This window comes from Lepeophtheirus salmonis, chromosome 14 (genome assembly GCF_016086655.4).
Source record: "Lepeophtheirus salmonis chromosome 14, UVic_Lsal_1.4, whole genome shotgun sequence".
Taxonomy (NCBI): domain Eukaryota; kingdom Metazoa; phylum Arthropoda; class Copepoda; order Siphonostomatoida; family Caligidae; genus Lepeophtheirus; species Lepeophtheirus salmonis.
In genome coordinates this window covers 43,412,516-43,439,168 of record NC_052144.2, presented here as the reverse complement: position 1 = coordinate 43,439,168, position 26,653 = coordinate 43,412,516, and the positions used below count along the sequence as shown (strand labels likewise).

Below are 26,653 nucleotides of genomic sequence, written 5' to 3'. Positions count from 1 at the left end.
TTGAAATTGATGTTCCATTTGAATTCTAAATCAAAATATATAATATTTATTAGAATAAAACGCATTAAATGTCTGTTTTCGGTTGGAATAATGATGGAATTATGATTTTGCATTATATCATGGTATTTCATCAATCCATGAGTCGTTTCCAATATGAGCAATCCACCATGTCTTACCACAACTAATAAGGAAGAAGTAATTACCACTTCTTCTATTCGAACCAATTTTTTTCTGGTTCGAATTCATATCATAGTAAAATTTTGTTGGTGTATGCATTGAAATTTTGGGGCATGACTCCATCACTTTTCCAACAGAAAACAACCATTCAATGTGTTTTATAGTAACACACATAACATATTTTGATTAAAAAATTCAAAGGGAAAATCAATAAAAAAAGTACATAGCGCCGTATTTCATGTACAATATAATTAAAGTGTGATTTTTGACCTTTTAAGGGAAATTAACAATTGACAAGTATAATGTGGACAATTAGATACACTCTTAAGGATCAACGGTTCTATTATTCTTAAGTACATAATGAATAGCACATATTAATAGATCAAAATGTATTGATGGTAATTAAAATGACGGATGTTGTAATTAAATTAGACCCTACATGGGATGTAGAAATTATAACTTGTACACAACAGGGAATGGGGATGTTCAATACATGTTATCTATTTTACAACATAATTTCCAAGCTGTTTGCAAGAGCTAAAAGCTTCAAAAATAAAGGTAGGAATATAATTAACACTAAATAAATATTTTTTTATTATTTAAATGCGATGAAAAAAAAAAGTCCTTCATATAATTAAAAACAAAATGATAATTTTATAAGGAAAAAAACATAAGAATTTCAAGTCGCCCGTAGAATAGCCACGGTAACGAGACCCAGAACATAAGCAAAAACTAGTTTCTGATTCAATGTCAAAATAGGCCAAGGATTGTCTGTAAGATTTGATGCACTTTCTTCTCCTTCAGTAGGTAAGCACAAGGCTATTAAACATATAATAGCTGCTAAACATGCCACGTAATTAGGATGATGATAGACTGAAAAAAATCAAAGAATGAGGACTTAATAAAGAGTATTCATTTATAAACAAATTGACCATGAACAATGGTTTCGTAAGTATTTTGAAGAAAAAAAAAGTTTAGTATTGAGTGATCTATATAAAAAGAAAGATAAAGGTTTATGCATTATTTTTTTTTTTTTGTGAAAAGAACGTAAGATTAAACCGTACAAGAGACTGACTCCTTAAAGAAACGGAAATTAAGTTATCAATGACTACAAGAGCTATGTATGCACTTGAAATTTTTGAAGTGAAAAAGAAATATAGTCCTGTACTAAGCACAATCTATGTTAAACCCTTCACCTTGAACTACTTTTATCCTTCTTTAGCAAAAATTCGTTCACCCATCCTATACATTATTAAAAATAAATAGTAATGTATTTATTTTAGTAAGAACAGGGGAATTCTCCTCTCTAGGATATTTTACAGGAATGTTGACTACCTGTAGCTATTTTATGTTCTTTGTCGGATGAATTTGATGTTGAACTAATTAATTGTTGTTGTTGTTGTTGACCATGAGGAAGTGAGGTTGAGCCAGACTCTGGTTCAGGAACTCCTGTAAATAGACATATGTGAAAAGAAAGAATCGATGACTATGCGGGGGGAGAGTGATGCTATTTTTGCAACTCTTGACTCACCAGGATGAAGTGTGGCCAGTATATCTCTTTTACCAAGAGGTGTATTGCATGAGGGATCTACTGCAAGGGTAACTCTAAACTTATCCACCTTTTTGAGTGCCTGGGGACTCGATACAGCAACGTGCCTCACGACAATATCCGTGCACTTTTGTGGCGAAATCTTTCCAATGGGCTCCACCACGGCATAAAACGTGGGATTTGTACACATCACCTTGTAATGGACGGAAAACTCCTCCGAAGGATTATAGAGCGTTAATATCCGCTTATGAGTGGAGGGGTCCCCAAAGTAAAAGTCTACTGAGGTTGGAAACACGATGACGGGCATACTCCCTCCGCCAACGCCGCCTCCCGACATCCTTCACAAAGTAAGAATCCTCACAAACTGATATAAATTATAATAATAACTTTAACTCGGAGGCAAAAATCACAGTCCTTCAAAATATACGCATTTTTGACGTTGTTTCTGTATTTTATTTCATCTTGGAAACTTCAAGTACGTACATGGGGGACACAGCTCCACAGCACAGTACAACACAACGAGAAAGAAAAGAAACGTAGTAGTAGACACACGCGGCCAACATTCAATCTCTCTCTCTCTCCTCTTCTCTCCTTCTAGTTACCTCTCTAGCAGCTCTTGGATCATCATTCTTTCACTTAAGCTGGCTAGCTCAAGGCGTTACCTCGCTAACACAAAAATACCCTATTTATTTTGGTTGTCAGCTGTCAATTCCCTTCTCTGGCTTGATACGTCATTTTCGTTTTATAAATAAACTGGTAAGCTCATAGGAACTTTGTACAATTATAAAGCTACAACATTTGTCGTAGTTGTAATTTTATATTAACATCACGTGGTATTTTTAAGAAACTCTGTCATTTTGTTGTAATATTTGAAATCCTATTAAATTATTTTTGAGCAAAAAATGATGGATTGACATAAAGGTATACAACTCAAAATAAAAGTAAATTTATTTTAGAAGGTTCTCTAGGGTAAACTTTCAAAAAATTATTTGATGGATTATTTAAACTGACAAATTTGTCCTTCAAAAATAAAGTCAACTTCAGTACGTGTTTGTACAAGATCATTATGTAGGGGGTTTCATTCAAATAATTAATTAATATGAAATATTATTCTTCAATTGATCTTTCAAGAGTACTAATGCGATTAATTTATAAAGTTGGTAGAGGAGAGTGTATTTCCACAATGAGTTAAATGGATTTGGAGTCGTGTAATTTAAATGGTTGGACTCAGAACCAAGATCACAAAATATTATTCCAAACTATAAATTAAGAATAATTTATTTTTAGATGTTTGTAGTGTTAATGAAATTGTTTATGTTTATTTATTATTTTAATGATAGAGAATGATTAGAATAGATTATAAAGGTTGGATTTATAATATTTAGAGATCCCAGCTCCGAAGCTGCAGTTATTTTAAAATTCGCGATTCCAAATCATAGATAAATTAACATATTTTGTGTGCTACAAACAGACTCTGTGAGTAATTACATATGACTCTCCTGACTCCCGGCTCACTCATCAGTCATAATTATTACTTCATTGGAATGAGATGTAACTAGTTATATTATTTTGATCCTTTTAAGCACAGGAACGGGATATTGAAAATTAATAGACTTAGAGTCTAGCTAAACTTTCCAGTTGGTTCTATTTCGATACCAAATATAAGAATCTTGTTTATCCCAATAAATTAATTACAATTATTTATGCAACATTAATGGGGGAATATTTCATAGTATTTGAATAAAACTTATTCTAATTCCATCATTTGTTGCAAAAAAAAATAAACTATGTTTTAGGATTTCAAATGTTATCCCAAAATGGAAAAGTTGCTTAAAATACCACGTGATCCTGAGAGAAAATTACGAATACAACAAATATTGTAGCTTTATAATTGTACATAGTTCAATTGAGTCTACCATGTCAAGTTTCTCAAAAAGAGTGATGTTTTTCACCACAACAGGTTGCGTTATTGGAGTTTGTGCTCTTCAATCAGAACCACCGATCGATTTCTCCGTCCTTAAAGTTAAGAAGGAAAATAATCCTTTCTAATTTTCCCTCTTTAAGTACATCTAAATATACCATATAATATTGTATATTTAGGTGTAAAAAGATAACGAGTAGGTATATTATATTCTCTATGGTATATACCAAGGTAACTTGAAATACAAGTTATGTCAATTATGCATATTTCCACTGATGTGAGCAAGGTAACTATAAATAATATAATATAAATGCGAGGCAGCAAGGAAATTCTACGCTTGTATTTTTTTCATTATCAAGAGAAGGACAATTTAATGATGTCATACATCTAGCCAGGGAGCAGCATATTCATGGAGAGTACACTTACTTCCCAAAATATATAGGTTCACATAAACAATCATCTTTAGTATATGTACGTATATTCTTTTATCCAATCAAACGCCGTGTAGATATACTAAAGATGAAGTGCACTCTCTATGTATATAGTGCTCCCTGATATAGCACTCTATCAATGAGTTTAGATGCTCTCTAAAGGAGCACATGCTCCAATTACGCAACCTATTGTTGTGAAAAACATCATTTTTGATGATAAATTCTACTTGGCAAGGAAGCCTATAAATTTCCTTGCACTTGGTAACTCATATGAACTTTGTACAGTTTTATCGATTGAAATTCTTTAAGGGAACTATAATTCTTCTTACTTGGATTTTGGAGAGGTTTTTTTCTAGGGTAGTCCTGATTAAATTTTGTTTAAACTTCTTTGGGTTTAGTAATTTGCAATTGGTTTTATACTGCACAATTTCCTTTACGTCAAAGAAAGTTATTTTTGCATTTGCACTCCCAAAACAAAGGCCCATATGCTTCCTTAAACTGGACTCCTTTTTCGAATTTTTGAATCTGAATTTTTCTATCTATCAGATTCTTCCAGCTGACGATGGACTTACTTTGAACCTTAGTAAATATTTTTTCAGCCCTCCTTTTATCATCTTTAGAAAATATAAATTATATTTTAGCTTCTCATTGCTTTCCTCAAAATGATTTGCACAAATTCTGTGTGTCTTTCAAGGCGACCCTTTGGATGACAAGCTCTTTCCCAAGTTTTTCTCCTTGACTTGAGCAATCCTTACGGATCCAAGATTTATTACGGTACTCCATCACCAGTCACTATATAAATAGAGGTATAGGAAATTTTAATAATAATAATAATACGATTAAAATACAATATCTATATTATAAATTTTTGATATCAGCTCTGAGGTAACAAAAGCAATCCTTCTATTTAGCTTGACCAGCAGTAGCGTCGGTAGGGTACAACAATTCGAAAAGGAGGGCTAGCCCAATGTATCTTATTCAAGGTAATTTGAAATACAAGTTACCTTGCTATATATCTAATATTAAAATTTATATCATATTCATACGATTCATGACTGGTTCTGTGGAGCTTTCACTGTTGACCTGTTTTAACAAATGAGTCTAGTCGTAGAAAAAGTACGGAGTGGCCTTCTAACAATTTTAATACACCTTTTTTTAATATAATAAAAATGTTAAATTTTTATATTGACTTGGATGATAGTATTTTGCAAACTATTAACCGTTTCATTTTTCTTGCAAATTGAACCTTACAGAGATGCAACTAGTACGAATGGCTAAGAGTTTCCAATGGAAAGAATTATCAAATATGTAACATAGACTATAGGCTAGCACTTTGTTACATCAGAAACAAAAAGTTCAATACAAAATATACATGTACTTTGTTGTCAGCTATCGATCTTTCTGCTTCTTTAGTCTTATCAGTATTCCGACTTAAAGTTGATTAGTTGAATTAAAATTAGCTCTAATTAAGGTGAGAACAATTTCCAATAATTATTAAATTATAATTAATTGTTGGGAAAAGTTGTCTAAACTTAATACAAAGCAAAAAATAGGATATGTTAGATTTTTGATTGCAATTCAGAATTTTGACACTTAATTGATTATCTTATAGAAACAAATTATGTGCAATTCGCTCTGCCAACGGTCATAATAATAATCCTTCGGTCAGATAGTTTTCCTTCGCTTATAAAACATTGATTATTCAACATGAGATTAAAGCAGGAACGAGTGGAAATGGTTTAAGTCAAGATAACACTACCTTTCTATCTTCCCAGGGAAACAAAGGAAGATGCCAAATAAATATGGATAGCAGCAATATGGAATTTATTCGTAAACATGGCTTAATTGATTAAGGTCCTTTGCAGATCGACCATGACTACATCAAAGTAAAAAAAAGATTGGGGAGGATCGCATCCAACAGCACTAACCTATCCTTCTAAGGATGTAATTGAAGTTTGTCTAGAAACTGAAAAGATGTTTGAAATACTTTTAGATTCAACAAAACGGGCATTGCCGAGAGATTCCAGCCTCACTCTTAAAATTAGCATTGCAGTTTTGAAAAATATTGGCTTTCGTAAAAATTAGGTCTTTCAATGCCCTAGTGATCATATATTTGATTCATTTCCAGAATCTAATCTTTTCGATGTTATGCATGTATAAAATTGTACCACTTGGGAAATCTAGAAACTGAGATTGTAGAAAGAACCAAGATTCGTAATGTCCTCACGAATCTTATACAGTTTAAGAATCAATAATTTGAAAAATATAAATATGTTGAAAGACTTAATTTTATTAGTATATAATATTTTTTAGAATAAGTTATACTTCATTGATTAGATGTTTAATTATCTGAAATATTCTAAAACATATTTTATTAAAATTAGCATGTACCAAGGTTAATAGAAATACAAGGTTATACCATAACTAAAGTTGATAATTCTGTAGAGAAAAACGCTAGCAAGGAGAAGGGGGGAGAAAGACTTATGGTATCATTGTTTAAAATACTGATGTGATTATCATATGCCTGCTTTATTATGATTTTTGAGGGTATAACGAAAGTATTTATTAGCAAAATGTTTAATGAAGATATACTACGTATAATTGACTTAGATGTTTTTTATCCCTTACAGTAGTAGATTTGAAAACGTCACACTCCATGAAATTGTAATTCATTATTAATCATATTCTCAGAATAATAGCTAATGAAACGACAAATATATTTGAAGTTCCAAGTTTAAAAAGAAGGCTTAAATTAAATATAATCTACATACTAAAAAATAAAACATCATAAATTTAAGTTAAATATACTAAATTAAACAATTGTAATCATATAAATAATAATAACAATAAATTATAAATACAGACTATTGAAATAATAGATTGATCCAAATAATATTTTCTTGTTCTGACTTAAATTCAGTTAAATATGTCATAACTTTAGGTTGCAAAACACAAGCCAGACATAGAGTTTAATACAAAAGATCACCCTTTTTCTTCATGTGGAAGTTGCTATATACAATTGTGCACATGATAGATATATCTCAACGGATGAGATCTAAATAATTATTAATAATTAAGTAAATGTCAAAATCATAAAATTAGACAATAAATATACTAATAAAAAAATGTTAGATTTAAATCCATCGTAAAGATTTAGTGCAAAAGCTAATTATGTAGTAATGTCTGGCGATATTACTTCTTATTAAGGGCATCAAAAAAGATTCCCCCCGTTATTTCTGCTTGTATAACAGCATACTATTATCATGAAGGATACGCACAATTGCTAATTATAATGCTACACCCAAAGTAACTACCCCCGTTGTTGTGACCATTTAAGCAGTTGTTTTTGCCTTTTACGAGTTTTCTGAACACCATTTCTTGGGGCTTATCAACCATAGCTAATCCTTAAAGGATAAAAAAGTAATATTTAATGACTATGTAATATTGGAAAACCTAATGATCATACCCAAGTCTTTAAGTGAAGAAACTAATGTCAGCCAAACTAGTTGTGAACCATCCAAAGCTACTAGTCCCGTTGTTGTGCCCATTTAAGCACTTGTTTTTGCCATTTAATGAGTTGTGTATCATAATTCTTGATAATTTTAGCTAAAATAGAATCATATTTTATGATTAGATTTAAAAAAAAAAGAATACTTACTGTTAGATGGTACAAAATTCAGAGCTCTATTTCGTAATTTGGTGTGGATGACTCTAAACAGGCTGAAAATTATCTTAACTTCACAATTTACAATGGAGGTATTTCTATAAATGACATAATTACCAACATCCTACATTAATTAATGATGGTTCCTCGGGAAGGGAAGAATTTACCCGTGTATTTCTCCATAAATTTTTTGAACATAGGATGATTAGCAATGGATAAGGTTATATTACATGCAATAAGCATCTTTGTGAGATCAAAGTTAAAGTCTGACTTGATGTATTCATCGTTAACTTGATTTTATAGATGAATATCCATACTCTTGTTATGAGATGAGGATAATGAGTGGCGTGTAATTATAGACAGGGGACTAAAGGCACATTTATATCGATAAATCCGACAAACCATCTGCTTTTCATCCGGTAAGTATTTTCCAAATTCCTGGGCCTCCATTATTCGTTATTTTAGGGATTTTATTCAGTTCTCTATCGACTATCAGCATCTAATATTATATTAATATTGAATAATAAAGGCGGAATGATAACGTTCTTGATTGATAGAAGAAAATGTATATTATTTAATCAATGATGCCATGCGTATTTATTTATTTCTTCTCGCACGCTTTTCTATTCTTACCAAAATTATCACCCTTAACTATAGTATAAGAACTCATTGGCTATACCATAACGCTTTTTCCACTAATGTTTGACTTCCACCACGCTTTTTAATAGTGACGTCAAAGAGTATATACTATTACTATTAATCATATAATTTCCAAGGTTAATAGAAATACAAAGTTATCCCATAACGCGTTTACGACTGATGTTTGACTTCCACCACGCTTATATATATAAGAAATAATATATATATAGCTAATATATAAGAAAACACGGCTATTTATACTTAAGATCCCTGATCAGTGATCACCACATCATGTAGTACCGAATGTTGCACCGTTACTGTTTGAGTTTGTTATTGGCTATTGCTCTCATATGTATATAACCAAAAATCTTAATTCATATTAGATCCCAGACTTACTCCAGGCAATGCCGGGTACCACCGCTAGTATTTAAAATTCATATATGCTCTGTACAAGTTGTGATGTTTGTACAAGTCGTTGCTTTATTCAAAACGAGCGGTTTTTTCCAGTAGGGATTTTTGGACAGGCGCGCGCGAGCTCTATCAAATTCATACGTCATTTTTACTCAGTATTGTTTTACAATTAATCATGGCCCATGGGAAGATATACCGCACAACAACGTGTACAAATTGTACTATGAAAATCAGCGCTCTGTGAAAGAAGTTTTTCGCAAATTATGCCCAACTTATGGTCGACATAATCGACCTTCAGAATCCACAATTCGCAAAATAATCGAAAAATTTGAAGGGGCAGCAACTTGCTGGGATATCGCGTCGTCTGGTAGGTCAAGCACAACGTAGAAAATATTGCGGCCGTAGCCGAGAGTGTAACCAACACGTTACCGTCAACGGCGAACGTGATCGCACCATGGTAACATACTTTTTGGTATCTCAAATTGAAGCACATGGTCTCCACGATATTTGGTTCCAACAAGACGATGCCCCTTGCCACACAGCGTGCGTGACAATGGACTTATTGGGACATCATTTTGGTGAACAATTAATTTCACGTTTTGGCCTGGTGAATTGGCCACCAAGATCGTGTGATATCACACCTTTGGACTTTTTTCTTTGGGTCTAAGTAAAAGCAAAAGTCTATGTGGATAAACCAGCGACGATTGAAGCATTAGAAGCAAATATTGAGCGAGTTATTAGTGAGATTCCGGTCACAATGCTCGAACACGTCATCGAAAATTGGCGCGAAAGAATGGACCATTTAAAGGCCAGTTGGGGCCAACATATGGAGGGGATTATTTTCTAGAAATAATTGTAAAGGATTGTTTTTTTCGGTTCATAATAAAGTTTCGACCATAATATAATATTTTATGTGTTTTATTTCTACAATTCAAAAACCGCTCGTTTTGAATCACCTTATAAGTAAATTGTACAAGCTTCAATTTGTTCGTCTTATTTGTCTTATTTAATTACAATATTGGTCAGTATAATTAAAACTAATGATTGATACTATCCTTTCATTTTGATCGATTAAAATTACTTGGTTATTATTTATTTATGAGTAATACAACTGAAGCCATTTGAACATCACAATTTACATCACTAGTTTATGAACAATCTAAGGGATATTATTACCTTCATCCCAAGTATTAAATCGATCATTTAAAATAGTTCATCTCATTTTTTGGTTACATAAAAATCTATGCTGAACATATTTAAATACAGTTCATATTATCGAAATGTACATGTATATATTGATGGAGGGGCAGTTGGACTCTGGTCCATATTTTAAAGACTTGCGAATAGATTTAATTGCACCATCAAAAATGGATCCTTGAAGACTAGAAATCTAAAAGTCACGACTCAACTGTGAATCGAAAGTCATTTCAATTTTTCTCTACATATACATAATGTAATGTAAAAGTATCCTTTAATATCTGATGACTTTTAAATATAAAATATTAAAGCGCAGACACAACTGCATGTATTAAATACTGCAATATGATGACAGTATCGAGAAAGGTCAATGAATTATGGGTCTGGCTTGATGAGGGACTCCCATGGTCCGTGGAGGTTGCGTTAGAAAGATATGCCTCTATTTTGGATATTTACATTTTATAGATAGAGAAAGATCTCTAGTTCTCTCTTGCTCTCTCTTCCACTTTCTAGCTCTGTGTATTTCTCTAATAAACGAGGAAATTCAATTCTCCTCGTAAAAAAATTGTTATTTTTTTTTAGGTTCGCGTTTTTTATTTTGTTTATACTTATTTCCTTGTTCAGTGTTCTTGAATTTTCTGCTTCTTCTTGGAGTGGCTCTAGCTCTGTGGTTTGAACGATAAACCGGAGAATCATACTGGAGAGGGGCTCAGCATGATGTCATCAGAGAACCAAGATGGATTTGTCAACATTTTATCAGAGCTGGAAACTGCAGCTCAAATCCTTTTGGTAATGATTGATCATTTAGATGTATGCTTTGTTTGATTTATGTTTCCAGGCTCCTCCAAATTTGGTGACGAGCGAGCAACGTCATGCAGCGGAATCCGTTTTCATGGATTTCCGGAAGAAGAAATCTCCATTTCAGCTCTGCAAATTTATCTTAGGTATTGTATTGCTAAACGGAATTGTCTTTTGATTCCTTTCCTTGACAAATATGAAATAACTAAGCATCTCATTCCGCCCTCCAGATACGAGTAAAGTTGAATTTGTTCTCTTCGAATCCGCGGGCCTTATTAAAGAAGGGCTCATCCGCCAATGGAAGGATTTAGGACCTAACGACATAACTGTTCTACGTAGTTATTTGATGACCTATGTTGTGAGCAATACATGTTTATCGTCCTATGTCCGTGAGCGAATTGTGCAAGTAATTGCCATCGTAGTCAAGAGGCAAAGCATCGATGATGAGGGTCAGGATCGAAGAGTCTTACTCACGGAGACGCAAAGGTTCATAACCAGTGGTAATATGCAAATGCAAATGGTGGGTTGCAGCTTATTAAGTGCTTTACTCACGGAGTATGCTACCACTGTCAAGTCATCCGATGTGGGATTGCCTTGGGAGGTTCATTTCTTTCTCAAAAAACAATTTGAGGTAGTTTTGTTTCGTTGTTGCTCTGTGCGATATATATTGATTCTTTTTGTCCATGTAGGTAACTGAATTAAAGTCAATTTTTGAATTTTGTCTACAAGCTCTCAAGGAACTCATCACTTCAGTGCCAGTCCCTATTCCACCAGAAAACAAGAATTTATTGTTGAGACTGATTACTCTTACAGAAGCCATCTTGAATTGGGCATTTATTTCTATTAATCTGCCAAAGAAACTTATTTCTGTTTTTGAATCCGATCACAATCCGTCTTTGAGACCTGGAATATCTTGGAAAGAAACCATATTGGACCCTTCTGTCGTTAAATTGTTCTTTGAGGTTGGATCCACTTCTTATTCTATATTATTGACAACATGGTTCAAATACTGTCTTTGAATTTATTTCTAGTTACACGTCAAAATCCGACACGATCCTGAATTAGCACACCATACACTTAATTGCCTCGTACAACTATCTAGTTTGAATGGTATCGTTGTTGCAAAACGAGATCACCGAGTAGAATACTTACGCAATTATATCGAAAACTTTCTATGTATGTTCCAAAAAATCGACACGATTATACCATCTGAGGCTCTTGGTTTCTCAAATATTATTCGTCAGCTTCTTATATGTTTCCCTAGAACGTTACTAGCTTTTTTAGACCAAAAACTCCTACAAGAATTCTCGAAAAAAATAATACAGCTTACGATTCATGCCATGAAAGCTTCTTACCAAAAAAACAATCTTGATGATGACGCTAGTGTTTTTCGTGAAGCTTTTGAGCACACTCTAGAAGGCTGGATGTCCATAACAAACGATTGTCCTGGCGCTATTAAGGAATTTAAGCACTCCAGTTCCGTGGAAACCTTCAATGCTTTTATTCAATGCAATCTCTGTGCTCCGGATGGAACTCGAGGTACTCATGGTGACGAAGAAGACGATGATGAAATTGGTGATAATGACGATGAGTCAGATCGTGTCAAATTCAAGGACATTCTGTGCACCATTGGTCAACTTGGCAGAAAAGTACCGGAGCATAGTCTCCCTCTTCTTTCACAGCTTTTCGAAGATCGTCTTTCTAGACTACATGGGCAGATTCAACGTAAAGCTAGCCAAGGGAACGGCACAATTGACAAAGTTCTTGGAAGCTTGTATGAAGATATTCATTGGATTATTTTAATATCAGGCAAGGCCTTTGTTTATTATGCTTACTGCCTGGGCATATACAAAAATATATATTTTTGAAATATTTCAGCAAATGTGTTAGCTTATTATGATGGAGGAGAAACTGCTATAATTCCGATTGAAATAATGCAATTCAGCCTGGCCAAATCTAAGGAAGTTGACGTGGAAACATCCATGAGAGTTTTGGCATCTCCAGGTCAACCTGTGTCGGATATTCCTGGTTACCAATCCACTGATCCTGTTATACGTCTTATATCTGGCATATTTAAATATGCTGAAGTAGAAAAACGAGCTGTAGAAGCAGGATTAGGTCATTTACTTAGTCCTGAGGTCAGCTCATCCATCATGTGGTCGCTTCAACGTATATCCCTAACCTACTTAGTCCTTCAAGAAACATTTTATAGTGAAATAAGTATGTCGCTTATTTTTGCTTTTGGACAGAATTCTGAAGGTGCAGCTTGGACAATGAACTTTTTGCTTGACAAAATTATTTCAAATTTAAATGCCCTTCACTCGGAGCCAAAAATAGTTGATGAAACTATTGAACTTCTATCATGCTTAGTTGATGAAAAAGAAAAGTATGTTATTGAAAAGGGGATATGTTGATCTATGATTATATTTATAAATGAAATGTTGCTTGTTTTTTAGGGCACGTCAAGTCTTGAAATGCCCTTCACTTTTCCTTCTAATACAGTTAGAAGCTCAAAGTATGAACCTTCCTCCTGGTGCGAAAAGAGGTTTAATGAAAGCACTTGTTCAGGTTGGCTCCACATGTGAAGATCAAACGTCAAGAAACGCTTATTGGTCCAAAGTTTTAAATCCCTTAAGCGATCGATTTAATGAAATCATTCATAGACCTGATATTAAAAAGGTTTATCACGATGAAAAAATCAGGATGTCAATTATCAGTATTATTGAATCGTTCATTGGTAAGGATTATTACTCATTTAAATAAGAGAGAAAAAAAGAACATATAATGTATAATTATTTTAGGTGTTGTGAATGGAAGCTCTGTTATAACTGTTCAACAAATATTTCTATTTCTGCAGCCGGTTCTTCAACAAATGGTAGAATTACTGAATATCTACCATAATTATCCAAACATTGTAGAGCTCATTTTAGAGTTTTATGGCCAAACCGCTCACATTGCTTCGTTTCTTAATCAAGAAGAGTGCAAAATTTTGTATCAAAGAAGTATTGACATTCTAAGAATGTATACACATCACAATCAAGGCAAACGGATTTACAAAAAAGAGATGGAAGAGGAACAATTCAATGATGTTTTACTTTTAATGAAATTGTTGACAAGTCTGCTCTCAAAGGATTTCTTCTCCTTAGTTCGTGGCGGTAAGGAAATCATATTTAGTCTATACATTCTTCAAAACAATTTACAAGATATATACAGCACTGGTCAACAGTATTGTTACCCCTATATTTTTCCATAAAAATGTTATAAATGAAACCCTCAATGATAGATGAATATAAAATGGTATCAATACTATAATTTACTTAAGCGAAAAATTAAAAAAACAAAAACAAAACAGAGCTTTGGGTGGATGAGAAGACCTTTAGAAACTATTCATAAGAACTCAATCATAATTACAAATATAATACATACTCCGATATTAATTAACCATATTCTTTTTTTTTTAATTTTTACCTCTTTATCAATTTTGTAAACATGTATCTAAGTTAGCAAAAATCTTTACATACCCAGGACAAGGCCTTTTTATCTATCTGGACTAGGCATAAAAAGGGAAAAAAAGAGGAAGCGGTTGTACGCTTTAAAAAGAACAGCATAACATGAGTTATGTTTAAAGCAATATTAGTAGATTTATTTACTCTACAAATTTAGGATAGATAATTATAAAAGTCAAATTTATTTATTAAAAAAATCATTTTTTTTATTCTACTAATATATATTATATCAATTATATAATAATATTAAAATTTGGAAATAAAATAGTCGATAAACTTTTTTAGATTGAGAACTCAATTTATAAATTTTATTAATTGAGGCGGTGATAAGGCAACTTCGTTGTTTTTGGGCAGAAAAAATATAATTTTTGTTCGATATAAAAGTTTTCATAGGGATATTAAAAATTGTTGCTGATATTTTTGAAAGAAAATTAGAAAAATAATGTTTTTCTCTACAAATCTGGTCTAACAAGGAACAACAGTTCGGGTCTTCCATTGTTGTCAAGATAAAAGGTTGAGAGAAAGCATCCAATGATTTATGAAAGGAAATAAATAAGAATGATGTTGAATCGTTATTAAATATTTCCATGTACAATTTTTTTCAATGTATGATAACAATATATATTCCAAGTCGGCAGGATAGACAAGCCTCTTGATAAAATCGGTGAAATACTCTTTAAGTACATATGAATCGCAAAATTCTTCTGCAACTATTTAACTATCTAGAGTAATGTCCTTATCAAACTTGGTTAGTCCCAAGCATGAATTACATGTCGTTCTTTTAAGCAATTATTTACCTATATAGCTAAATATATAAAAAGCAAACTTTGCAACTCTGAGTTCATAGTCGTATATTGAATGCCATGGGTATAGTTTCATTTAACAAATATATCTCTTGATTGATGCATTGTTTATTTGAATATGTTTGATCGAGAGTAACTTTAACTTTGTTAATTGATAATTTTCTAAGCATGATAATTATACTAATTTTTTTCTCTGGTGCCTTCATCTGTGGCACTTAACTTATGAGAATATCATATACCCAATCCTAGTTCTCTTTCATATAGCTGATATTGGGTTGCCTTTGAAATCGAGGAAAATATATCTCTTTCTTGTATGTAAATTGCTCTAAATATTCTTCAATATTTGCACATTATCAAACGTTTAAAAAAATGGATTGGGAGAGAATGGATTATTGATAAATTATGGTGGAACTTCTCACTCTTTGAAAATAAACTACTTATTAACCATTTGTCAATCAGTGATTGTAGTCAGAAGTCCATCTACTAATGGCTTCGTTATTTTATCAAGTTCTATGATTAAAGAAGATACTGTTTTGTGATTAGGCACAACACAACCCTTATTTTTACCTATATTTAGATATAAAAATATCGATATTTATTTCTTATTAGCTATTGCTGAATTCACGGTAACAACCAATTTCCTTTGTTTACTTGAAATCAAATTATTCAATTGCATACCTCTTTAAACATAGAAAACTGCTTACCTACTCATTAATTGACTAATAATCCACTATGAGTATTAATTTCCAATGATTTAAGATACGAAAAATGAATTAAATAATGTTAACAACACATTCTTTACTTTGTAAAATTAAGACTGAAGAAAGAAGTCGCGGAGCCACTTATACCTTTTATTAATATTTACTACATCATTCTGTCGTGTCGAGTTATATAATAAGTCCTTGTTCTGGATCAAAAAATGAATAGGAATGCTATTTTAGTAGAGCGCCAGGAGAATAAATCTCTCTACAAAAATCTCATTCCTAACGATGACTCAAAACAAAAATGAACTTAGCGCAAATCAAAATTTTAAACCTATCAGAATGTAAGATGATTTTTTTTCATTTATATGTTTGTCGCCTTTATCCGTAGAGTTTCTTTAGTTTTAGATACCTAACAACATAATTATTGTAATTGAAAGAGACATTCTTAAGTAAGCCATGATCTTTTGTGCTTTTTATATCAATCTATTATATTATGAGGGTAATAACATTTCTTCCTGACACCTCTTGTTTAGACTTGAAATAATCATTTTTTTTTTAAATTAAGGGTACAAGACTTTCGGACACCCATATACTTAGCATAAAATTTGTATTTTTTTGCAGATCCTGGAGAAGATACAATTTCTGCAGCAGATTTTTGCCTTTTTGGTTTAAATATTATTATGCCATTGATGTCCTTAGAACTTTTGAAATTCCCCTCTTTGTGTAGCCAGTATTTTAAAACTATAACATCCATTTGTAAATTTTATCCGGATAAAATTTGCAATCTCAACCCTCTGGAACTACAAAATAATTTAATTGCTTCACTGGAATTGGGTCTGACTACCATTGCTGGCGTTGATTGTGTATTTTCTCTTTGCTGTGAATTTATTCAATCTATTTGTCTTCATATCATGGAAACCAATAATAAGGATGTTCCCATCTACCAATCCATTCGTCCATTTTTAAAGGTACGTACATACTTTGGGTCCAGAGCGAAAGTTGTCAAAAATGAGATCTTTAGCTCACTTGTATTTCTTATAACATTTTTCCGTATTTGACAATATATAAGGTTTTTACGGACGTCACAAATTGAATCATGGTTGAAGGGAACGCCATAGTTAGGCTCATAATTGTTATTCTTATTACTTAAGATGAACAAATCCCCCCAAAAAAAAAAAAAAAAAGAAGAAGAAACTTCATCAAATGGACTGTACTGAATACTACTTCAAGCCAAAGACAATGAGTGATATTTTAATTATTAATATGTACTGAAAATCCCTGTAAAATGGCTCAATTTTTTCAATTAATTTTTTTATGGATCAATTAGGGACGAGAAAAATAAGTGATCCTTGCAATTTTACAAGTTAATTTATTGTCTATTTCACCGGGTGGGCCATTGAAATCTGAATACTTACTAATTCAATAATTAATGAAGGTTGAGTGATTGAAATTAATTCATATTTCGATATATTAAAGCATAAACAATTAGTTACAAGACAAAGCTGAGCTTACGTACAAGTCGAGAAAATGACACTTGAGCGTGATCGACAGTTTCCATTCGCGCACTCCCAGCAGTTGGGCGTCTCCAAGACCACCGTCTACGCCTTCAACAAGTCCGAAACGTTGGAGAGGAAGAAGGGCTCTATCAAATAGGCCAAACTGGATCCGTGGTAGTTGAAGAAAACACCCCAGGCCAATCCCCCCCAAGTCCATGAGGGCCCATGCAAGATATCTCGGGGTTTCACACCAGACTGTCTAGAGAACTCTTTTGAACTCTTTTTTTTGGCATTTTTGGCCCTTCCACGGCCCTAATGCCAACCCCCTCAACAACACCTTTTGAGTGATGTCAAGGGGAAGGCCTGTAGTGTCCGTCATCCAAACACCAAGCCCCTCAAAGCCATTGTCAGCCATCATTGGGACGCTATGACGCAGGACTACATCCAGCCTTCTGCCGCCACCTGGAAGCAGGAATTGCCACTAAGGGCTGCTACATTAATGCTTAAGAGAGCTTAAAATTTATAAATTATATGTTGGTGAAGTTTAAAATTCAAAGTGTTCAGATTTTAATGGACTACTCGGTATGGGAATAATAATGTATAATGATTAATGATTTGATATCATATTATGAACCCTTTATCGACGACGTCTGATATATATGACATCGTCTAATATTGCACCTAATTTTTGCATACTTTGTTTTTTGTAAGTTTTTAATATTATATGTACTCTCAAAAACTTGTTTGAAATTTTTTGACAACATATTTTAGTGAACCTTTGCCCCAATTTTCTAAGACTTCCTGTGCTCAGTGTGCTTTCAATCATAGTGAAACCCTGTAATAGTTATTATTGCAAATGTATTGCATCATATTTTTGAATAATATTTCAATTTACAGGTATAAAATTAAATATAATTTATAGTCACAGTTCCATTTTCTTGGTCAGAGGTGACATATGTGAGCCTAGACATTTATTAAATGCTTTAAGGTCACGAACGAAACATGCCTGAAAATTAAGGGTACATATATTTAGCAAAAACAAGAAATCACTAATAGATATTGTTTTTGACTACACAAAGAAGACCCATGTAAAAAATATCTCAGTATCTTTATTACATAATCCACATTCGGTGTTAGGGTGTTAATAAATACTTGGGTCGGATAAACGACAGGGAGATATATTTTTAATAGACAATAAAATCCGTCTATATATCACTCCCATTTTGAACTACAAATACACTGCAGTAGTTCACCTTAATCATTGTTAAAACAAAAATAAGGTTTTTATTCTTATCCAAGATGACCGACATTAACAATACTCACGTCACACGAAAACGACCATTAAAAAAATATGGCATACCGGGTAGTGAGTTTGATTACTTATCCTTAAACAATGATTATATTGCACTTATTATCCTTTTGCTCAGGTCCCACGATATACTCATAATCTAACTACTTTACTTAATGTTTTTTTTTTCTCTCTCAAATAGCTCATTCTCGATCTAGTTTTATCTCAACAAATAAATTCGGATCTAGTACCCTGTGCAGGAGGAGCTCTTTATGTACTATCGTGCTGTTACCCAGTAAGGCTTAAATACTCATAAGTGTTGGGTTTCGGTCTGAAAATTCTATACTGATCTAAGACCGTTATAATTTTTATATGACCGAACTAATTTGGTCCAAGTTCACAAGTAAGGCCACTTTTTTTTTCTCTTTAAAAAAAAAAGAAATACAAGGAAAGGAAATTTAAGGCCGGGATTTGGACAGTGGTCCAGATCATAGAGGAAGAAAAATATAGAGGTGACAAGGTATGCAAAGGACTGCTCCTTCGCCTTCAGCTGTTAACTTTGGTAAGCTTCAGCGATAGTATTTGCCGTAAGATCCATAAATTTAATTGGCTGATTTTTTCCATCCTGATTTTTACATATCTAAAATTAGACCAAACTCAACAGCTGTATAAAACTTCTCAAAATCATAATATAATTTATCTTTATTCTTAAATAAGCAAAACGGCCTAGTAAAAATCTTTGGCGCCTCTATATTCTTATTTATCTATCGTCTAGATCTGTTTAGAAAAAATCAGTTAAGGCTAGTGTTGGATCGGTCCTACGACTGATTTCTTCATCAGTCTTTTTTTTCACCCCTTTCAAAAGACTTCAAGAGTTGAAATGATGTAGTGTTTGTAACTACGTCATTTGATCTGTTGAAATTAATGTCTTATTTAGTCGGTCAGGTTCGGTCTTAGGACCGGTCCTATCAGTCCCTGGGTCCGCCGGTTTAGACTGTTTGCACTGTCAGTACTTGAAATGATGGCAATAAAGTTGCTTGACGTGATCAAGGATCGAACTTTATAAGTTTTAGGACTGAACTGTACCGAATTTTTGCAGTCTTGAGTACTAAAAAAGGATCGATACAGCATTAGTTGTAATGACCATAAAAGACCGGTCATAAGATTGGTACATTTTATTAGGATCGGACGGAGGGTCTTTTTTTGAGCGACCCAACACTACTTAAGACCGAACTGAAAAAGGAATTCGGTCTCTGACCGAGTCTCAACACTTAATTCATTTCACTTCATGTTGTTGATTCATATACATAAACATATTATTTATTTTTGTAATCTTAGGACACGTGCAAAGAATTGATCCAGTTTCTTGTGGATAATCAAAACGATCAAAGCAATAGGGAAAGGTTGAAAAAAGCCTTCCATGAACTAATGGAAAATCAATCTATGAATGGTAAAAGAGAAAATAGAATACGCTTCCGCGAAAATTTTTTAACGTTTATCGTTGATGTTAGAGGCTTTTTGTTAGTTAAATAACATATTATATTTTCTTCCTCTACTTCTTAAGTTATTAAATTTTCATTTTTACTTTGCATATATTATATATCTATACGTACATACATACTTTTCTTATATTGGCTGCATCCATGGACGTATGTTTGTATCAACTTTGAGAGTTGCTTACTTTCACTATATTTTTTTATGTTATTTTATTACAAATAAATGGTCAAATAAGAATACATAATTATGTAAGTAATAAAAAAAAAGATCATGATTTTGTATAACCAAATTACTAGAATCCTCATTTCATTATCCTTATTGGTTCACCCAACATTTCCTCCGAACAGAAACGGAAAAAGAGGCTCGCTCAGTTAACCAATTATTCCCAAATATGGAATTATTATTCAATAATTGTTAAGAATTGTCCACACCTTAATAAGAACCGCGAATTCAACATTCTGATTAGGAGAAAAGAAGCAGAAACAACTCACAGCTCACAACCAAATACAATACATTTTCTATGTTAGCTAGCTTATACATTTCTTCCAAATAATGAAAATGAGAAAATATTTATCATCAATAATGGTTTTACTGTTTTTCAAAGTATTCTCCAACATGATTTATACACTTTTGCATGCGCTCAACCCCATTGTCGAAGCTCTTTTTCCACTCTGAATGAGACACCTCCAAAATATGGTTTTAAAAAGAAGTCATTGGGGGCCAAGTCAGGGCTACACGGCGGATGATCCATCAATTCGACGTTTTGACCGGTCAAAAAGGCGCTGGTTTGAGCCGATGTGTGAGAGCTCGCATTGTCATGGTAAACAATGATTCGCCTTCTTTTGTTCGTTTTTCGAATTTCTCCGAAGATTTCTGGTAAACAAATTGTGAAGTACGGCTCAGAATTGACCCTCCTACGATGCTCAAGGCGAAAAGTCCCCACATGACCAGTTTTGCCGAAAAACAGGGGACCATTTGCTTGGAAGTATTTCTTTCACGAACAACTTTTGTTGGATTTGGCTCGTCTTAAAAGACCCACACGATTGATTGTTGTTTTGTTTCGGACTCATACGTATAGATCCATGACTCGTCACCTGTGATGATCATATAAACGTCTTTTGAAGCACGGCGAACGTATTTTTTTAAACATGTTTTTGCACCAATCGACCTTTTTTACGCCCAGGTATACATGCAATATCGAATGGATGTTGGTGGAAGAAATGCCCAAGGATGCCTCTATCTCTCGGTATGTCACATAACGATCTTGCATTATCACTTCACGCACGGTATCAATGTTCCCTGACACAACGGCCGTTTTTGGACGACCTTCACGGAACTCGTTTTTGAGCGAGCGTCGGGCACGATTGAATTCATTTAACCAGTTTTTGAAAGTGCTATAGGATGGTGCTTCATCGCCATACAAAGATTTAAGTTCATCAATTCATTCTTGTCGTCGTGATAATCCAACTCGAAAGTTGTGAAAAATGATCACACGAAAATGTTCACGACATAATTCCATTTTTTTTGCCAAATTAATTTTTTCAAGTCACTGTAAACAACACAAATTTTTTTTGCTTACTCTTGAATCAAACAAGGACTTGCACTTATAAATAGAGTTGACATGTCTCTAATCAAAAACTACCTTTAAAAAGGAAGAACGGTTCTTATTTTTTGTTCATAATTCAATCAATCGTCGTGTTGTGTTTCCTTTAGCCTCCAAAATAAGCAATATTGCCTATCCTTGGTGTAAATATTTTTAAAAATGTAGGGTATGTTACACAACGTTAGACACATCGAAGAGGTGTTTATGTTCATTTATTTTATATAGACATCGTGCGTTATATTTGAGATTTTTTTAAATAAACACATTGATAAATATGTTAGTAAGAAGTTTTGTATGAAAATATCGAATAAAGAGGTTACCAAAGATTTAAAAACACTATCAAAAAATGCCCAAAATGCATAAATTCGGACAAGTTTCAAATCAAAAAATTTAATTTCGGACGTTATTCGAATCCTGTTTCTTAATTTCAGCCATAGGAGTGCAAATGCTGTTGGAATATTTATCTATTATATTTATTTATTTTTTGCATGATATCATGATAAAGATAACAACGTGACTAATCAGTTTCTGAACTTTGATTGATTGAGCTACAATTAGACGTTGTTAAGTGTTGTGAGGGGGGCAAGACGGAGTGGCACAACATATATGAAAGGAATCCAAATCAGACCGAGAGTAGGAGAGAGATAGGCGTGGAAGAGACTTATAACTTGTATACAATTACGTAAATGATTAATTCGGTCAGTTTCGACTTTATAAATGAGTTGACTTGGATCTTGATTGAGCTTAGTCTCATTTAATTTTTTAATGTCAGTATTTTAACAGTATTCCGGCAATTAATTCACCTTTCAAAGGACTTTTTAATTTACAGGTCATTAAACTTCTTTATCTGAACACTTGAATCATAGATAGCCGTGTCCTATTTTAAGTTTGCTCTCATTTGAAATTTAAATGATATTTCTTTCAGGTGTGTCACATAATTACAATTATTAGATCGTCGCGTGGGGTTTTAATAAGTTTATATTAAAGAAAGAAAGAAAATAGAGAAAACACGAAAAAAATACTGGGCCCAAATATTGAACTATCGTTCGCACAAGGGTATTTCCATTATATTTCAACAGATGCAATAGACCCATGCTTGAATTATGTGTAAAAATATTTAAAAATAATTGCATGTATGCAGTTAAACTTAGACTTTAAAAAAACAAAAAAATGACCAATCGGTTAGCAAGATTTGGCCCTGTTTATGATCTTAACCACTAGGTTGCGCGCTCACATATTGAAAAACTTTAGTAACTGATTTTAGAGGTCATACTTATGATTAAAGTTGATAATATTGTAGAGAAAAACGGGTGCAAGGAGAAGGGGGAAAAAAGACATATGGTATCATTGTTTAAAATACTGATGTGATTATCACTTTATTATGATTTTTGAGGGTATAACGAAAGTATTTATTAGCAAAATGTTTAATGAAGATATACCACGTGTAATTGACTTCGACGTTTTATAAGTTATGATATAAATATGATTTGTGTATCAAATTATATGTTTTTGGAGGCGAGAAGCTTGAATTTGATGTTATAATCAGTGTAAAACTCAAGGGAAAGCTATGATTTTCAATGTTTTTAGGTTTCGAGAGGTATATATTTGGGGCCGGATTTGAGGATGAAGGATTGTACGAAATTTTGAATCCTTCAAGAGTTCATTATTCCATTCAAAATTTTTTATTAATTTATTAATATGAAGATTGTTCTGGAGTAATTTCTGATAATGGTCTTGCTGATTTCCTTCTCTTATTCATCCCATGTCACAGCTGATTGTAGCTAATCTATGAAACGTCATAACCGTTATTCTTTCTCTTCTCCAAAACATTTATTGTAATTGTAGCATAGATTAAAAAATATATATATGCTAATAATTTAGTGCTAGTGATCTCTATCAGCAGATATGTTACTCTAACAAAGTTGCCAACATACAATTTCTTTTTTTTTTTTTGATTTACACTCACGGGGATTTAATTTTTTTTTTTTTTTTCAAATCCCAAGTAACATAGAATAATGGAGTATTGTTATGAATGATATAATATATATTATATCTTGTCAAATTGTGCTTGAGAAAACTTTATTAAAAAATAAAATCATAAGTGGATTATTGAAATTTTATTTTAGAAGAAATAAATAAAGATAGTCAACATAAGATTCCGTCAGCTCTAAAAAATATATTATCTTTGTTTTTCCCCTATAACTAGTAAGACGTCTTTGTCAAAAATCGTAATTCCTTTTAAGAGTCTCTTAGCTTATTATTATACCGAAGAATTTACCATATCCATTGCTGTAATGAATATACCATGTGTAATATGGGTATAATATCTATATCTACTAATAATTTGTTAAATCAGCCATTAAAAAAGAAAAAAAAATCCGGAAATAATAATCTGGGATTTCACTATGTATCACGGGTCTAAAATATTTAAATACATATTATTTCATGTGAACAGTACAAAATTGATTGTATTATAATTAAATTATGAAGAGTTGTAGAGAATATGACCTCCCAATATGTTAAAAAAACAACAGAACCTGTCATTATAACAATTTATTTTCATTATTCGTTTATTTTTGGGGATAGAACACGAAATTAATAAGTAATGATTCGACCATGTGCTCATGAAAGACGGAGAGTAAGAATAAGGACCCTAATCCCCCTCGTCACAGCTGCTTTTAGCTGATCAGATATAACCTCATGGCAGCTAAGCTATTCTCCTCCAATTATTATCCACCTCTTCCGAGATATTATATTAGAGTTCCCATGTTGATTTTCGGTTTTTTTTAATATGACCAAAATACTTCCGATTAGCACAACTACTAATAGGTATATTTAGAGGGGTATAAACCATAAAATATTCTAGGAGGATTTGCCTTGAACATTTTTGCCTTGAACTTGTCCACCTTGTACGTATTCGCCTTGTAAGGCTTTTGCCGTATGACGTTTTCACCTTGAGAAATTTTTCCCTTGTAACGTTTTTGTCGCGTGATATTTTGCCTTCTCCCGGTTTGCCTTGTATTGTTTTGCCTCGCAACGTTTTCGCCTTGTACCTTTTTTGCCTTGGATAATAATAAAGGAATCCTACTTTTCTTAGTTATGTAGGTGTGTAAGTGGAATTCTTATCGTTGTATTCCAGGTTTGAGGAATTTGAAACAAAAGAGTAAACAATCTAGACAATCACAATTATTCAAACTTTAATACGTAGCATTGGGAAGGAATCAGAGAATGGTACTTCTACGGTGCGTTGTGAAGAATCATTGGTATTTATATGTAGTCCATTTCTTCATCTAAAGACCATGAAAACTTATTGAAACCTCTACTTACATCTAGGATTGTAAGGGAGTTATAGATCAAGATGGGGACATTGTCCATGAAAGTCAAGGATACAGGTATTATCTCCTTTGCTAAACAAACTTGGGCTATTTGGAATGTTGATTAACATGAAAAGTATTGGAACTTAAGCAAATCCTGCAATTGCTCGACTAATTTTCCTAAGACATCCATAGAATATTCTCCACATGATCTTAGAATCGAAGATATATCTCTAATGGACCAGAATTTATAACTCTTGTCGGACAATATCCTCTGGCACCTTGATTTTTCGAACGTCTCACTAAATTCCTTCAAATAGAGAGAATGGGGTCCGACTAAACTAAAGAATAAATGAGGGATCTGTAGTGAAATAATAATAAATATATTTAGTATTACCTCACTCATAACTTTATTAATGATTGACGAATTAATTTATAGGTTTTTTGTGTAAGAGTGCTCGAATCCAGTATTAATATTTATAATTGTTTTAATAACTTTTCTTCATTAAATTATTGTTATGTATATATATCATCAAGGTTGCGCCTGGTTCAAGTGCATAGGGATATTCAAAGTGGGAGCCGTGAGGGGGGGTGCAGGAGAATTGAGGATTGCTGTTAGTCTGCATATATAGTGCACATGTTTCGTATATATATAGGGGGTCTCACCTAAAAAATGTATTAGTGTAGGGTGGCCTTGCCATAGTCAAGTTTGGGAAACCCTAGCTTAAGAAATGTTCAGGGTATCACACTATAGGGGCCCGACAAGCTTAGTAGTGGAACTGGATCCACTACAAAGGAATATAAGGATATAAGGAATATATTGTGGTCTCGGTTTGACTTTGTCGGTTCCAGTTCTAGAAGTTCAAGAACCGAAATCGCTAGAACTGCTACACCGAAAAGAGAACCCTTGTACATCATCATTAATGAAATAATTATACTCCCCATCTGGATTTGTTGTTTTTAGTGTATCAATTGCAATTAATTAAAAACTTTCACAAACTTAATTTTCTTTTAAAATAATAGTTCTCTTTGATATAAAAGTCTATTTTTGTGGGTTCTACTAAATTATATTTGAGTAATATCAGTGTGAGTCCAATATCTTTGTAGTTTGCAGTCTAAACATTGTCTTTCATTTCCCAAAGCTGTTATAATTATTCTTTAATTCTTGAGGAGAGAACATCAAAGTATATTTGAAGTACGTGTGCTCATGAAAGACGGAGATGTTTATGAGGATTTGATAAGGAGTTACAAGTATAACACTTTGTCGGACAAAGAGTAGAATTGCCTATGCTCTTGCTAGATATGAAGTGGGGCTTCTGTTCATTCCCTTGCTCTCACGGCTGCCTGCAGCTGATCTAATAAAATACCATGCTTTCTAAGCTGTTTTTCTCCAAAACATTTTTCAAAGAGTTGGGGTGAACATCTTATTTTTCAGTTTCTTTTTTTTTTACATATCGGCAGGTCATATTTTATAAAACTCTAATTATGACTAGTGTTGTATTCGAGTTATGAATGTTGAGTTCGAGTAATTGAATATTGAGTCAGGCAAGACAAAATATTTGTTCATTCAATTGATAAAAATCTAAGTTCTCAATAAGGCAATCAATAATTTTTAATCTAATAACGTAGATAATTTTAGAAAATATTTATTGTTT

The 26,653-nt window shown here is 32.8% G+C and overlaps 2 protein-coding genes and 1 long non-coding RNA gene across 3 annotated transcripts; 1 reads left to right on the top strand and 2 right to left on the bottom strand.

Moving 5' to 3' along the window:
* Window positions 1–501: 501 nt before the first annotated feature.
* Window positions 502–4,870, bottom strand: LOC121129206 (motile sperm domain-containing protein 1). The gene is made up of 3 exons (XM_040724906.2): window positions 1,709–4,870; window positions 1,513–1,626; window positions 502–1,050 (listed from the first exon to the last, which is right to left on the bottom strand). Exons 1-3 carry the CDS (start codon window positions 2,061–2,063, stop codon window positions 857–859), a joined length of 663 nt encoding a protein of 220 aa, XP_040580840.1. The 5' UTR covers window positions 2,064–4,870; the 3' UTR covers window positions 502–856.
* Window positions 4,871–6,980: 2,110 nt separating this feature from the next.
* On the bottom strand, window positions 6,981–8,424 carry LOC139907203 (uncharacterized). Its single transcript, XR_011783657.1, has 3 exons — window positions 7,737–8,424; window positions 7,545–7,684; window positions 6,981–7,482 (listed from the first exon to the last, which is right to left on the bottom strand). It is a non-coding gene; the product is annotated as an uncharacterized lncRNA (long non-coding RNA).
* Window positions 8,425–10,456: 2,032 nt separating this feature from the next.
* LOC121128957 (exportin-4) lies at window positions 10,457–20,370 on the top strand. The gene is made up of 11 exons (XM_040724578.2): window positions 10,457–10,778; window positions 10,828–10,933; window positions 11,018–11,418; window positions 11,477–11,749; window positions 11,819–12,596; window positions 12,666–13,173; window positions 13,244–13,524; window positions 13,589–13,942; window positions 16,422–16,768; window positions 18,787–18,879; window positions 19,923–20,370. Exons 1-11 carry the CDS (start codon window positions 10,704–10,706, stop codon window positions 20,115–20,117), a joined length of 3,411 nt encoding a protein of 1,136 aa, XP_040580512.1. The 5' UTR covers window positions 10,457–10,703; the 3' UTR covers window positions 20,118–20,370.
* Window positions 20,371–26,653: the final 6,283 nt, after the last annotated feature.

Excerpts from the sequence above, each read along its gene's own strand:
- LOC121129206 (XM_040724906.2), bottom strand. The coding sequence starts at position 2,063 with ATGTCGGGAGGCGGCGTTGGCGGAGGGAGTATGCCCGTCATCGTGTTT. Across the intron at positions 1,627-1,708 it reads ACTGGCCACACTTCATCCTG|GAGTTCCTGAACCAGAGTCT; the intron begins GTGAGTCAAGAG and ends GTCTATTTACAG. Across the intron at positions 1,051-1,512 it reads AGAACATAAAATAGCTACAG|TCTATCATCATCCTAATTAC; the intron begins GTAGTCAACATT and ends GATTTTTTTCAG.
- LOC121128957 (XM_040724578.2), top strand. The coding sequence starts at position 10,704 with ATGATGTCATCAGAGAACCAAGATGGATTTGTCAACATTTTATCAGAG. Across the intron at positions 10,779-10,827 it reads CTGCAGCTCAAATCCTTTTG|GCTCCTCCAAATTTGGTGAC; the intron begins GTAATGATTGAT and ends TTATGTTTCCAG. Across the intron at positions 12,597-12,665 it reads TTGGATTATTTTAATATCAG|CAAATGTGTTAGCTTATTAT; the intron begins GCAAGGCCTTTG and ends GAAATATTTCAG.